Source organism: Nicotiana attenuata, unplaced genomic scaffold (genome assembly GCF_001879085.1).
Source record: "Nicotiana attenuata strain UT unplaced genomic scaffold, NIATTr2, whole genome shotgun sequence".
NCBI lineage: Eukaryota > Viridiplantae > Streptophyta > Magnoliopsida > Solanales > Solanaceae > Nicotiana > Nicotiana attenuata.
Window position 1 is genome coordinate 58898 of NW_017672368.1, and position 14750 is coordinate 73647.

A 14750-nucleotide genomic window follows, 5' to 3' on the forward strand; every position below is an offset into this window, starting at 1 on the left:
GCTAGTTTCAAACCTGCAATAACAGCCTCGTACTCGGCTTTGTTGTTAGTCATCTCGGGGCATCGTATGGACTGGCGAATTGTTTCGCCCGTGGGGACCTCGAGAACGAGTCCCAGTCCCGATCCCGAGGCGTTAGCGGCGCCATCAGTGAGTCCATAGGTCGGCATTAGAGGGGGCACGACATGCCTCTAATTCCGCCTCTGGTAGTATCTCTGCGCTGAAGTCAGCAAGTACCTGCGAGATGATGGCGTTCCTTGGATGATATGAGATATCATGCTCACTGAGCTCTATGGCCCATCGGGCGAGTCTGCATGATAACTCAGGCTTGTGCAGGATACTTCTCAAGGGAAAGGTCGTTACTACCTTTATGGGGTGGCATTGGAAATAGGGTCGGAGCTTCCGTGAAGCTACGACCAATGCCAACGCTAATTTTTCAAGGTGTGGATACCGTGTTTCGGCGTCCACTAAGGTTTTGCTAATATAGTAAATAAGAGATTGCGTACCTTCATTTTCACGAACTAGGACTGCTCTGATGGCGACCTCTGATACGGCTAAATATACCAGCAGTGGCTCGCCTGGGTTGGCTTTGGCTAGCAGTGGCGGTGAGGATAGGTACGCTTTCAATTTCCATAGGGCCTCGACGCATTCCTCATCCCACTGTAACCCTTTGTCCTTTCTTAGCACATTAAAAACTTATGGCATTTGTCGGAGGACCGTGAGATGAACCTAGACAAGGCGGCTATTCGCCCCGTCAGCTTTTGCACCTGCTTTTTGCTGTTCAGTATCTCCGATATTGCGTCTATCGCCTTGATCTGATCTGGATTGACTTCGATACCTCGTTGCGATACGAGAAACCCTAAGAATTTTCCTGATGCCACGCCGAAGGCGCAATTCTCGGGGTTCAGTTTCATCCCGTATCTTCTCAGTATCTCGAAGGTTTCTTTCAGATGGTCGATGTGGTCCTCTTTTCTTGTCGACTTTACCAGCATGTCGTCGATATAGACTTCCATAGTCTTATCGAGTTGCTCTTTGAACATTTTGGTTACCAGTCTCTAGTATGTAGCCCTCGCATTTTTGAGCCCGAAGGGCATTACTTTGTAGCAGTAAGTCCCTTGGTGGGTGATGAAAGTTGTCTTCTCTTGGTCCTCCTCGGCCATCATGATTTGATTGTAGCCGGAGTAGGCGTCTAGGAAGCTCAGTAGTTCATGTCCCGCAGTGGCGTCGATCAGTTAGTCAATGTGGGGTAGTGGGAATGAATCTTTTGGGCATGCCTTGTTCAGATCGGTGAAATCCACACACATTCTCCACTTCCCGTTTTTCTTTTTGACCATGACAACATTGGCGACCCACTCGGGGTACTTTGATTCTCTGATGGAGCCGTTGGCCAGTAGCTCGTCTACTTCCTTACCGACCGCTTCATTGATGGCGGCGTTGAATTTTCTCCTCATCTGTCGTACGGGCGGATGTAATGGATCGACATTCAGCTTGTGGGTGGCGATTGTCTCGCGGGATTCCCGGCATATCTGAATGGGAAAAGGCGAACAAATCTGCATGGTTAGTTAAGAATTCACAATACTTACTTGGGTTGGCGAGACCTTGCCCGATATAGGCTTTCTTCGTAGGATCGATTTTGTCCAATTGGACTGGGTCGAGGTCTTCGACCGTTGCTTTACTGGCTTCCACGATGTCAGGGTCTTTGATGACGTCCGTTGTCGGGTTGACCTTAGTTCCCGACACGGCTAAATGCTATGCCTCCGCGCTCGCCCCCTTTAGCTGTTGGGTGTGGGCGCAGTCTTGGGCTATTTTGTAGCATTCTTGTGCGGTGCGTGGCTCGCCTCGAATACTGAATACTCCCCATGGGGTAGGGAATTTGATCACTTGGTAGAGGCTTGAAGGGACCGCTCGCATGGCGTGTATCCACGGGCGTCCTATGATGACGTTGTACGCCGTTTCTTGGTTCATCACGTGGAAAGTTGTTTCCAGCGTGACTCCTCCCGCTAAGACGGGCAGTGCTATTTCTCCGGACGTCCGTTCCACTGCATTGTTAAAACCGGTTAGTGTTATGCAGCGCGGTATTACCTTATCCTCGAGTCCCATTTGTATGAGGGCCCTTGGGTGGATAATACAGGCGCCACTTCCGTCATCGATCATGACTCTTTTAACATCTGTATCAGCGATACGTAAAGTGATAACTAAGGCATCATAATGAGGGAAAGACAAACCGTCGGCATCAGACTTATCGAAGGTGATACAATCTTCGAAGTCCTCATACCGTTCATGGGCGATGGTCCGCTTTAGTCTGTGTGTGGTGGCGAGCTTGACGTGATTGATCGCTGAGTCGTCGCCGCCTCCGACGATCATGTTTATCGTGCGCGCTGGGGAAGGTGGCTTCGGCGGCCCGTGGAGTTGTTCCCGTCCGCGTGCAAAGTTGATTTTTCCTTTGTCACTGAGTAGCTCCCTCAGGTATCCCTGGTTCAGCATCCTGACCACCTCTTGCCGTAGGCCGATGCAGTCTTCGGTTTTGTGTCCTCGTTCCTGATGGAACTCACATAGGGCGTTTGATTTCCTTGTGGCAGGGTCTGATTTCATCTTCTGCGGCCAATGCACCTTGGTGCCTAGCTTCTCCAGTGCGTACACTATCTCTAAAGGAGACACACAAAAGTTATGGGCAGTTAATAAAGGGGGCGTACCTCTTTCGTTTCGCAGTGGGGCGACGTGTCGCTGTAGTGCGTCTGTATGCCTTGGTGGCGGATGGGAGGATCTGGTGTATGGCTGGTGTCGATCTCTGTTGGAGCGGGGGAGTTGTTCCCGTCGTCCTTCGTTCCGTCGATCTCTCCTTGTTTCTGAGTGTATCGCTTTTAGCCGTTGGGTCGGCCCATTAAGATCATCCTCGTCCGCTTGTACCTCGGCGCAATAGGCGTTGTGGATTTCCTCCCATGTGGTAGGGGGATATTTCATGAGGTGGCTCAGCAGCTTCTTGGTTGCCCTCGAACCATCTCTGCTTAGCCCGTTCTGGAAAGCGGCGACTGCCATACCTTCCGATACGTTTGGTAGACTCATCCTTACCCTGTTAAACCTTGCCAGGAAGTCCCTGAGTCCTTCTCCTGCGTTTTGCCTGATGGCGAAGATGTCGTTGACCCTGGCCTCCGCTTTCTTCGCGCCTGCATGGGCTGTGACGAATTTATCCGCCATTTCCTCGAACGTTGATATTGCCTTAGCCGGTAGCTGAGAGTACCATGTTAAGGCCCCTCCTGTCAACGTCTCACCAAACTTCTTCAGCAGTACCGACGGTACCTGTTCTTTCGATAGGTCGTTGCCCTTCACGGCGGTGACGTAGTGGATCAGATGATCCTCGGGATCTGTGGTTCCGTCGTATACCCTTAAGCAGGGCGGCATCTTGAAGGTTTTTGGGGTGGAGTGAGGAGCAGCTTCTTCGGTGTATGGTTGTTCAACGAACCTTCCCACGTCGCGTTTTGGTAGCAACTTGGGAGCACCGGGGATCTTGTCGACCCTCTCCTGATGTTCCTTCATCTGACCACGGAGCGCCTTGTTTTCATTTTCCATTTCTTCCATCTTCTTTAGGATGGCTGTTAGCGTGCCATCGTTAGTCTGTGTCTCGATGGGTCTGTTATTTACTAGTGTAGCTTCCGGTTCGCCCACGGCAGCAGTGGTACCTACCGTTGGTGTACATACCATGTTATTTTGCGGCGACCTCTCAACCAAGCCACTTAGAGTGCTTGTTAGCCATCTTTCCAGTAGCTCTTTGACTGCTGAGGGTGCTTCCGTAGCCGCAGATGTGGAAGCTCCTTTTTCGTGCAAGATCGTCAGGCCTTCGGATGGGGAAGGTGAGATCTCTGCACCTGGTGTGATGCTAGGGGTTGCATTCAGGATGCCACCGTCACTGACCTCGTTGAGAGGGCCCAGGAGATTGGTAGTGACACCCAATATGGCTTTCGATCTTGTGCTATTTTCTGCCATTTTTCTGTTTTTGTGTAGTGTAGAGAGTGGTAGTTGGTTGATCTCTAGGTGGATACTATGATTTTGATTCTCGAAATCCCCACAGACGGCGCCAAATTGTTTGGCTCAAAAGTTAACGATATACTTTGTAAGCGATAAAACAATCAAAAATAGAAGAGGGGTAAATCGTAATCAAATATAATAAGCCTAGAGATGCAAAGATGGTAATATTGTTGTAGATCTAATATTGCAAAGTAACAATGTTTACCAATAAGATATCTTCGTTAGAAGTAGAGATATAGAGAGAGAAAGCCAGATAAATGAGAGAGTTGTATTAGATCAGATGCCCTTTTTACAATGTGGAAGTCTCCTTTATATAATAGGAGACCTTCCTAGAAAGAATCAAAAAGTTACAAAAATAGGTAACGTCTCCCTAGCGTAGACGCTGAGTTCGAAACGATGTCACTTTTATCCTTACGGCCGAGTCGTACCCGCTACGTTGGTTGGCGTACACTCATTGGGCGTACCCACTGGCGTAATTTGACCCTATAAAAGCTAGTTTGACTCGATACGGAGTTTAAGCAAAAAGAAGAAGACTTTTGAAATTTGTGGTCTTAAAAGCTTAAGGGGTAAAAAGTTTGGGGGCCATGACATTTGTGTGGCTATAAAAGCTTCTCATTAAGGGTAAATGGGTAAAATGAAAAAGTTTAAAGTTGAATTATTTCTAAATTTAGAAATGTGTCATTTGATTTGGAACAGACTAAAAAGAAAAGTATCTCATCTAATATGAAACAGAGGGAGTATAGTTTTGGTAATTAAAATATTAGAACAAAAAGGGTATATGCATATTCAATAAAAATAAAATGGCATAGAATAAAAGAATAAAAGAAAGACATTCTTGTCCATTTTATAAGAGAGAGAGAGAGAGTATGTGTATGTGGGTTGGGGGGGTTGGGGGGTTGGGGTTGGGGGGGGGGAGACTTTGATCTAGTTGAAAAAGTTTAGGGGGTGGGGATATGGATATCTATGGTTTCTATATCCAGGTTAAGGTGGGTCTGATTTTTTTTTCCAGAGAATTAATCTGATACCACTTTAAGTAATATTTTAATTTAAATGGTAAAAACATCTAAAAGTGAAAATAACTAAAAATTTAAAGCAAAGTATAAAATTAAAATTAAAGGCAGATCCAGGATTTAATGTTCATGGGTTCCTACAATGATCTCGAGTAAATTTTCTATAGTAACTGGGTTCACATTCAAACGTTTATAGATATTTAGTAAATTTTTCGAACACATTTACACAGTTTGGATAAAATCTACTTGGTGTGAACCCGTGGGTAGGGGTGTTCATGGTTCGGTTTGGATCGGTTTTTCCCTAAAAAGCAACCAAACCAAGTAAGTCGATTTTTCAAATATTAGAACCAAACCAAACCAATTAAGTCGTTTTTCTCGATTCGGTTTATGTCGGTTTTTCGGTTTTTTCGGTTATTTATCGGTTTTTTCTTAAATATAAGACATACACTACCAAACACATATTCCGGCGGCCACATTTTCAATGTAACACTATCAAATCAATTGCCCTTTGAGAAATCTATTATTTACCAAGATATATTGATGATAATTGAATCAAATAGTGATGAATAATTTAAGGACTCAATTAAAAATATGTTATTTTTAACCCGAAATGGATTCTTACACTAAACAAAAGAAAACTACCAATCAAACTAGAATGTCAAGGTAAAGAACTATATTAAAAGTGCAAACTATTAACATTTACCATAAACTTTTTGAAACTTTGTATAACAATATATATATTTATAGGTGTAATAATAAATTTGAAATAGCTACTCCTATAGTCGGTTTGGTTCGGTTTTTTTTCTGATTAAAACCAAAACCAAACCAAATTTGATCGGTTTTTAAAATTCAAAACCAAAACCAAACCAAATCAAAAAGTATCGGTTTTTTTGGTCGGTTTGGTTTGGTTTTCGGTTTGATTCGGTTTTTCGGGTTTTCATGAACACCCTTACCCGTGGGTGGGGAGGTGGATCCCCCCTGATTAAAATATTTCTTTTTGAAAATTTGAAAAGAAAAAAGATTTTAAAAGAAAAAAAAAAAAAGCGATAGGATAGTGCCCGTTTCTACAAGGAATAGTGTGATCAAAGCAACGTGAAAAAATGCATTTGCCTCATACACGCACCAATTAATAAAAACATTGCATGTATTATTCTTTGTACATAATATTAGGACTTAAGCATAAGTAATAAACATGTATGTTGCTCAAGATGCAATACCAAAACTTAAGTAAAATATTTTAATTATTCACTTTCATGTTGTGTGTTAGTGTCTGGGGCGGATTTACAGAAAAAATTATAGGGCACGTGAATCCATGCTCTTTACGCAAAGTTAGATATTGTACATATTTTCTAAAATTGATATAATATTAACTGTTGGCACATATGTTCCAAGAAGGTTGAATGATACACTTGGTTGAAGGTTGAGTTACATTTATCAAGAAGGATTGATAGGGATCAATTCCAATTTAATATATTTTTTTCTCCTTTTTTTTAGTAGTGTACCTATGTAGTAAAAATCCTAGATCCGCCTCTGGTGGTTAGTGTGTATGTTGGGCAGATGCAAAACTAAAAGTGGAGAATATCATTTAATTTAATTAAAGCTTTAAGATATTGCCATTTAAGCTTACTTTCTTGTTAGTTGAATGTAATACTAAAACGGCAAAAAGATCACGCCAAAATAAATCAATCCGCATATATCTATTTTATGTCTCATTCTTTGTAAGTTGAGCCAAAAAGTCTTCTCTTCACATGTATGCACAAGGCTAGGCGAATGTTGCGTTTGTTTACATAATAATTATCCGTAATTTACGGCCCAATACCAAAGACTCTTCTGCTTGATTACACCAAAAATTAATAAATAATAAAATATGGTATATTAATAAAAGTAATTATTCTGACAACAAATGGTAGCAGTAAACATACTACACTGTACATACATCATCTTCTAACTAATAGATAGTTCTCTTAGAACAAGAATTCTAGGAACCAATAAGATAGAAAAAATAATAACAAGTCCTAATTTCTACTAATGGTACATACTAAGGTTTTTAAAGAAAGAAACAACTCAGAGAATTGGCAGCATAGTGCAGAAAGCATCTCGTCAGTGTTCACGCAGGATCCTAGAAAGGGCCGCACGTCAAGGGCGTGACATAGACAGTCTACTCTAATACAAGCATTAGTGGTTGCTTTTACGACTCGAACCCAAGGGTATGATGTAGACAACCTACCTTAATGCAAGTATTAGTGGTTGCTTCCACGGCTCGAACCAATGATCTATAGGTCACACATAGATAACATTACGGTTGCTCCGACGCTCCCCTTCGAAAAACAGATTCGAGATTGGGGAGTTAAAATTAGCATAATGGTAAGACAATTACTGATGAGAAGACACTACTGAGCAAAGTTCAATGGAACCATAATCAAGTAATTCTTCAATCATTTGTTCAATGTGGTCATCTTCAAGTGTACTAATAAATTGTGGTGTGTGCTCTACAGCTTCAACTTTCATCTCTCCCCAATTAAACCCTGCTGCTGTTTCTTGTTGCTGTGCTAAAAATGTTGGCTTTGACATCAACATTTGTGGTTTTGTTTCATAGGCAACATGATTTCCAACATTGGCTACTGCTGTCTGAGCATATGAAGTTTGAATTTTTCGAGGTTGTTGTTCTTGTGCTGAGTTTTTTGCCATTTGAAGTGAAGCCATGTAACATTTATGTAATTTGGCTGTTAAAGTTGCTGAAAGAAGTTTTGAGGAAGATGTTTGCGGCATGTTTGGGTTGTAAGGGAAATTAGTTCTTGCTCTTGGACCACACATTAGTCTTGCTGCTTCATCATATGCTCTTGCTGCATCTTCTGCTGTCTCAAATGTCCCTAACCAAATTCTTGTTTTCCTGCAAAACATAACAACAAAAAAACAGAGCATTTTCTTGTTTAGCCTTAAAAACAGAGCAATTCCACACCTTTAAATGACGGAATATATATTTGAATTAATTGGTACTTACAGTAATGGATGACGGATTTCAGATACCCAAGAACCCCAGTGTCTTTGGCGAACACCTCTGTATCGTTGTTGTGGTCTCGCCATTGATGAATGCTAATGCAAGCTGAAGTTGTCCTTTACGTGTTTGTGAAAATGCCTGAATGAGAAAAAAAGGAAAACTTGGAAATGATTTTGGGATTGTGAGGGAGGGAGAATGTGGAGGGGATTGAGGGGGTTTTTGTAGTTGCATTTTCTTGAGAGAAACATTCAGTGAAATGGTCTGGCAACCAAATTAGACAAATGGACCCCACAAAAACTTGAGGAATCTTAGATCTTCTTTGGTTTTTTCTTTATCTCATTAGTAGTTACCAGTTGGCTTATTGGAACTGACATAATTAATAAATCAACTAATATGTGAAAGAAATAATTTTTTTAGTCAAAGAGTGACCAAATTCAGCCCCCCATTACTATAACAATTACTTTTGTTGCACAAAAAATTCTCTATTATGTATTCTTATTTTATTGGTTTCAATGTTCCGCATAATTTTAAATGCATAACCTCATAGATACTTCATGTGACTGGAAATCATGATTCAATCGAGGTATACATTGCCAAATAAAGTATTGTTCATAATCCAAATGAAAATTGAATTTACTAGTCCAAGTATATTTGTCTTTATATGGCAATATATTATCCAGATCAGGGTAAATCAAGGGGATAACATAACATACCGTGGTTTAGCTTCTCTTGTTTTTTTTTTGTGGCCAATCAAATGGTTTTGCTTTGATTATGTCAAAAAAAACACAAAAATGGTTTTAATATACTCGTCCTGCACATGAAACAGCTCAAAAATTTATTATGTGATGAGTTTCCATCAATGATAACTTGATTACTTATTTTCAAATGTTGAATAATTCGCATAATAGTTTCATTTTAGGCTGCACGATTTTAACCTATGATTGTGAAATGCGATAAAAAAGGAAAAGCAAATAATTAAGAGACATGGCCATTATTTGCAACCTATATGATATATGATTAGTAAGTCAAAGGTATGGCCAAGAATCTTAGACCATCATAATTAGAGTGAAGATACAAAACATTTACTGACTATTGTTTTACTATTGTTGGATCAAACCATTTTTTTTTTTGGTTTTTTACCCGGTGTTCGGTACTCGTATTGGGGCGGACTATATCTGAATTCGTACCGTGTAGGGTTCCATTCGGGGGAGGGGAGGGGGGAACGCTCCATACCCAAGGCTCGAATTCGAGACCTCTGGTTGAGGAAAGAGCAACCTCATCCATCGCACCACATCCTTTGGTGGGGTATCAAACCATATACTGTAGCATATCACCTATTTTCCGAAACAATGTCTTGTTACATATTTTGAAATTTATAACAAGGGTAATTCTGTTGTTATCATTCTATAAATAGATTTTTGGATCTTTCAAAGAATAATAAATAAATAAAAGGAAAAGGAAAAGGAAGAATGGTATGCCATGAATCTTTCACATTCAAGAAAATGAGTGGCATATGGGGCTAGCTAGCTATTTATTATAGTAATGATCTAAATTGTGATGGCAAGTGACTAAGGATTTTTTGTTTACATGCAAAATGCTGCACATTGCTTCCATCATGGGTTCCTAAATTAGGAAACACAGCCATATGCCAGGGTGCTTGGGAAAGGTACAACTTAATGTGTTAAGTCTCATATGCATAAATATATTTTGGAGGACCCATACCCCTTGTCACACTAACCATACCCCACCCCCCACATGCTTTGAGTTCCATGGCATGGCACCCTCCATGTTTCTAGTTTCCACAACATTTTATAATTTTATTCTTCTTCGTCTTGCTTGACTCGAATAAAATTGTGCTCAATTTCATATATGATAATTCCGCCAAGATCTCATCGTTAGTTGGGGGAAGAATTCGTCCGAATCGATCTTTTCGAGTAACGTATTGAGAGAGAATTTTACGTATATTAAAAATTTACTAAATAATTACAAAATTCACATTTAGTAAATCAAACAACTATAATAGAATCTCAAAATTAAACTCATAATATTTAAATCCTGATTCGTCTTTGGTAAGGGATGTCAATTGGTAAATAACAAGGGTCAAGCCAACTAGTATTACGTTATTTTCACGAAGGACAATGACTATTCCAAAACTCTTACTGTACGAGTGATGAAATGATACATAACAACATATATATTTCGCGATGATTAGGGGACAATGACTATTCCAAAACTCTTACTGTACGAGTGATGAAATGATACATAACAACATAGATATTTCGCGAAGACTAGGGGACAATTGATGATGATATGGACAATTAAACCACCTCAAAAAGGACTTTCGCCTTGTTAAATGCTTATTCTTACTGCATGTTTGCATATTAAATCCAATGATTTAATTATAATAGTTAAAAATTAAAGTGAGAATGCATATCACTTAACCATAACTAAGTGATAAAATGTGTAAACTTCAAAATCAAAGGAATAAATCATATAGTTATAATTAAAGTAAAAATGCATACTATTATTTATTAGTTTCGTGCAAATATATGAAGGGAATAAAGTTTCAGATTTTGGCGCTCATATGAGTCAATATTTAGTTGCATTTTAAACAAAGGGAAGTCATTTGTCTCTTAATTAAGCGGATTGAGAGATCTCTGAAATTATATGTTTACTACGTTAAAAATTGTGTAATTACATTAAAATCCAATTCTAAAGTAACTCTACAAGCATGCTGTAAATTCAACGTTTATCCTTTTCTGAGCTAATCCAACACTTATTCTCTGACGGGTGAGTAATTTACTAATTTATGAGAAATTTTATCCACTCCTTTTTTCTTTTCATTTTTGGATCATTTTAGGTTTATCACTCAGTGTAGATACACGTGAACAAAGATGAGTTTTGAAGGGCAAATGAAATGAATGATTGTAGTCAGCGTATGTTTTTCTGACCAATTTGTTTCCTTATATCATAACGCAATCCAAAAGGGGCCATTCAAAATAGAATTTATTTAATGCCTATAATATGTTCCATCTTTATTTTGTTCTTATTCCTTCAATCAATATGATCAACAATTTTTTTTTTTTTAATTTGGTTTCCCGCTCTGTGTTCGGTACCCACATTGGGGCCCGACTAAATCCGAATTCGCGCCGGAAAATCTCACGCTGGGGGGTAAAGCGCTCCCTAACAAAGGCGATAACATACCCAGAGACTCGAACCCGAAACCTCTGGTCGAGGATGACAATAAATTTACTACACCATCTCTCTACACATGCATATATATATTTGGTTGTTTCTTAATTCGTTGAATATTGTCTTTTTGACAACTGCAACATGCAGTAGTGTTTCTCCCACATGCCTTAGTTCCTTAGCTTTTTTGTTTGCGTAGTGCATTTCGCTACGGTCCATTTTCATGTGCAACTTTGCTTTAGTAATCTCTATTTATAATATTATTTGGCTGCGACAATTTCCCAATTCATACAAATAATCCAACATCAAATAAATTGATGATACTTTGTTGATTTTTCCTTTACCCGTCACTTGATTCTCATCATTTGGTGAACTTAGCTTGTCAATTTTAAAACTCGTCTAACCAATCAAAAAACCATAGGAAAATCTGATTTAACTAAACAACATTGAGTTAGTCGAGAGAACACTATGTTTATATACATTAAGAGGCGGTCCTACCTTGCCGTTTGAGGGATCACGGGACCCCGTTAGTTTCCGCAGAAATCAGATTAATATATCTTATATATATTTATAAATACAACTGAAACCCCTTAAATAATTTACTTGTGCCGCAAGCACAAAAGTTTGATGGGAGGAGTGGTTGAGTGGAGTGTTTAAGTTGATGTGGGTTCGAAACTCATGTTCAGCTTTTTCTCCTTCGTTCTATTTTACTTATTTGAATTCAACATATATAATTTAAATTAATAGCAAACTATTTTTTTTTAAAAAATCTTTTCACTAAAATTCAATTTTAGTTTAGTACTAGCACATAATGGTCAACTTAATTAATTTTATTCTTTTTTTTAAATCTCACTCTTCAAATCAAAAACCTCAAATTGCAACTTATTGCTCTACAAATAAAAAAAATGTAAATCATTTCTGTCACGACCTTCTTCGATAAAGTAGTGGGCATCGTCAACTCTAACTTCATGATGGCAACTGAGAGTTTGAGACTCTTCTTCAATTCCTTGACTAGTAACACATCCTTAATCTTGATTTTTCTGTGTAAGTTTTTGATAATTTTAAAGTTTGAACACTCTTTTGATCATTGACTCCTTTTATATTTGAGAAAAGACTAGAAATTTTGAAGTTTGAAATAGGCTTAATTCAAACACCTTTCCTTCTTGTAGCATCAATTTTGCGAAAAAATCTCTCTATCTGTTCGGTGCTTTTTCTCTCTCTCGCTATCTTTTTTTAATACTTAGATGATAAGTTATTGATCATAATTAATAAGTTTTTTATGAGTTGCACGCCGATTTTTATCGCTAGTAAATAATATCTAGTTGCACGCCGAATTTTATCGCTAATAATTAGATATAGTGGTGTCCCCGTCACGCTCAAATTCTGGGTCCGCCTCTGTATACATTCCCATTATTTTAAAAGTTGCTTAGACAACCAAGTAATAATGAATTAGTTCAATCAAGTTACAGAACATGACCCAATGAAAAAGTTAAAATTTATATATAGTTCAAGTAAAAACTTAATTAGTCTTTCAGTTGTTGCATTCGAGTCAACTCGAAATCTCGAATGTACAATTGTGGTGTTGTTACTCGAGTTAAGGAGAACTCGGAGGAGCATATTCTTTCTTTATCGCCTCCAAATAATTTGTTTAAAATTGTATTAAATTTTGATTGTTTTTGTTCATTTTCTTTTTTTAATATAAATGACTTTATCTTAATCAATCTAAGCAACTTGTTATATTTTAGAATTACCTTAGCGGATATGTACACGTGGCCTGAAAATCTTTGATTCTTGTGAATGAGTTCATTCAAATTATCTAAAGGAAAGAAAAGATAAAGGAGAAAAATAACTTCTTGTTGTAGAAATTTGTGAATTGGATTTTTTGGTTTACAGCTAATTAATAATCAATAGACCGTTATGCTAAGGGAAAAATATGGAGTCAAAATCAAAAAGATAAATTGTGAATTAAGAAGTGGGACCACTTGCTCTCAAACGCGTGAACGTGGGCCCTCATATTACATTTGCCACGAAAATAACATGGGTGATGAAGCTTTTTATTTAAAAAAAAAGAAAAAAAAAAGAATGAAGTACCTCTGTTTTAAAAGGCAGAACTAGGACTCTCCCGGGGCTCGCCCCGGGGCGGAGCACTCGTAAAACGCCCCTGAGCTTATGTGTGGGGCTTAATTCCGTGAGACTTACGCCTCGGCCATTGGGGCTTACGCCCCGAACACGCCCAACGCCCAGCGTACTGGGCTCGCCTAATACAACTTTATGCAATTGTATGTAACTAACCTTGTAAATCCTCAAATTTTCTTAATAAATCGTTGACTATTCAAAATTACTTTTTTCTTAATCATAAATCATTAAGTTGAGAGTATTTTATGTCATAATTAAGCTAAATTATTGCACGTTATCCACTAAGACTGCTATGATAGTTAATTTTAAATAAATCTTTCATTTAAAAAGTATTTATTAACTTTTGTTATGTCTTTACTATATAATAGTCCATAATTTTTTTATAATTATTTTTCTAAATATTTTTCATGTTTACAAGATACAATACTTATTAATTTAATAACTCAGTATTAGCTAGTAACTATTTACAAATAATTAGTTATCATGATATTGTATGGTGAATTATGTGTCACTTTATTAACTTGTTGAAACTTAAACATAAATAATGCTAGAGAATCATATTTAAATTGTGAATTATGTTTTTATAAATTCTCTTTCAAATATAAAGCATATTAAATAAAAGGAGTATTTTAAGAAAAATATCAAATTATAATATCGAAATTCTTTCAAGATTCATTACTCCTTAAGAGATAAATATAAGATTTCGTATCGAATACATCACTTTTGATGTTTGCGTTGTAACGATGTTGCAGCTATTTTGTATATTATGATATTTGTCATACTTTTCTTATTATTCATAGTTGAATTATAATTTATAAATATTTCAAATAGATTATTTGTTATAATTTTGTGATTTTAATGTAATTTTTATAATTATTTTTTATTTTATACTATCTTAAAATTCTTTAAACTAGTAAAATTTAAAGATCCGTGGGACTTACGCCCCATGTCTCAGGGCTTACGCCTCGCCTCGTCAGAGGTAAAACGCCTCGCCTCACGCCCCCGCCTTTTAAAACACTGTGAAGTACTCCCTCCATTCCAGTTTATGAAAACCTATTTCTTTTTTGGTCCGTCCCAAAAAGAAGGACTCCTTCCTAAATTTAGAAATAATTTAGCTTAAATTTACAATTCTACCTTTAATGAGAAGCTTTTATAACCACACAAATACTCTGAGCCCCTTTTTGACTTGTTCAGGACCACGAATTCCAAAAGTCTTCATTTTTTCTTAAACTTCATGTCCAATCAAACATGTTCACATAAATTGGAACGGAGGGAGTAATTATATAGGCGTGCCTACACTTTAGAGTTTATGTACTACTCTGCAGTCTGCTCCAGATCTATTCAAATGCTATTTTAATCAAATAAATTGGATTCAAAATAAGTATTGCTCTAAGAAA

General features: G+C 37.9%; 1 protein-coding gene across 1 annotated transcript; it reads right to left on the reverse strand.

Annotated features, from left to right (window-relative positions):
• Positions 1-6880: 6880 nt before the first annotated feature.
• LOC109212943 (ethylene-responsive transcription factor ERF003-like) lies at positions 6881-8308 on the reverse strand. The gene is made up of 2 exons (XM_019376678.1): positions 8032-8308; positions 6881-7920 (listed from the first exon to the last, which is right to left on the reverse strand). The coding sequence occupies exons 1-2, from the start codon at positions 8112-8114 to the stop codon at positions 7404-7406; spliced, it is 600 nt and encodes a 199-aa protein (XP_019232223.1). The 5' UTR covers positions 8115-8308; the 3' UTR covers positions 6881-7403.
• Between the last annotated feature and the right edge of the window lie 6442 nt (positions 8309-14750).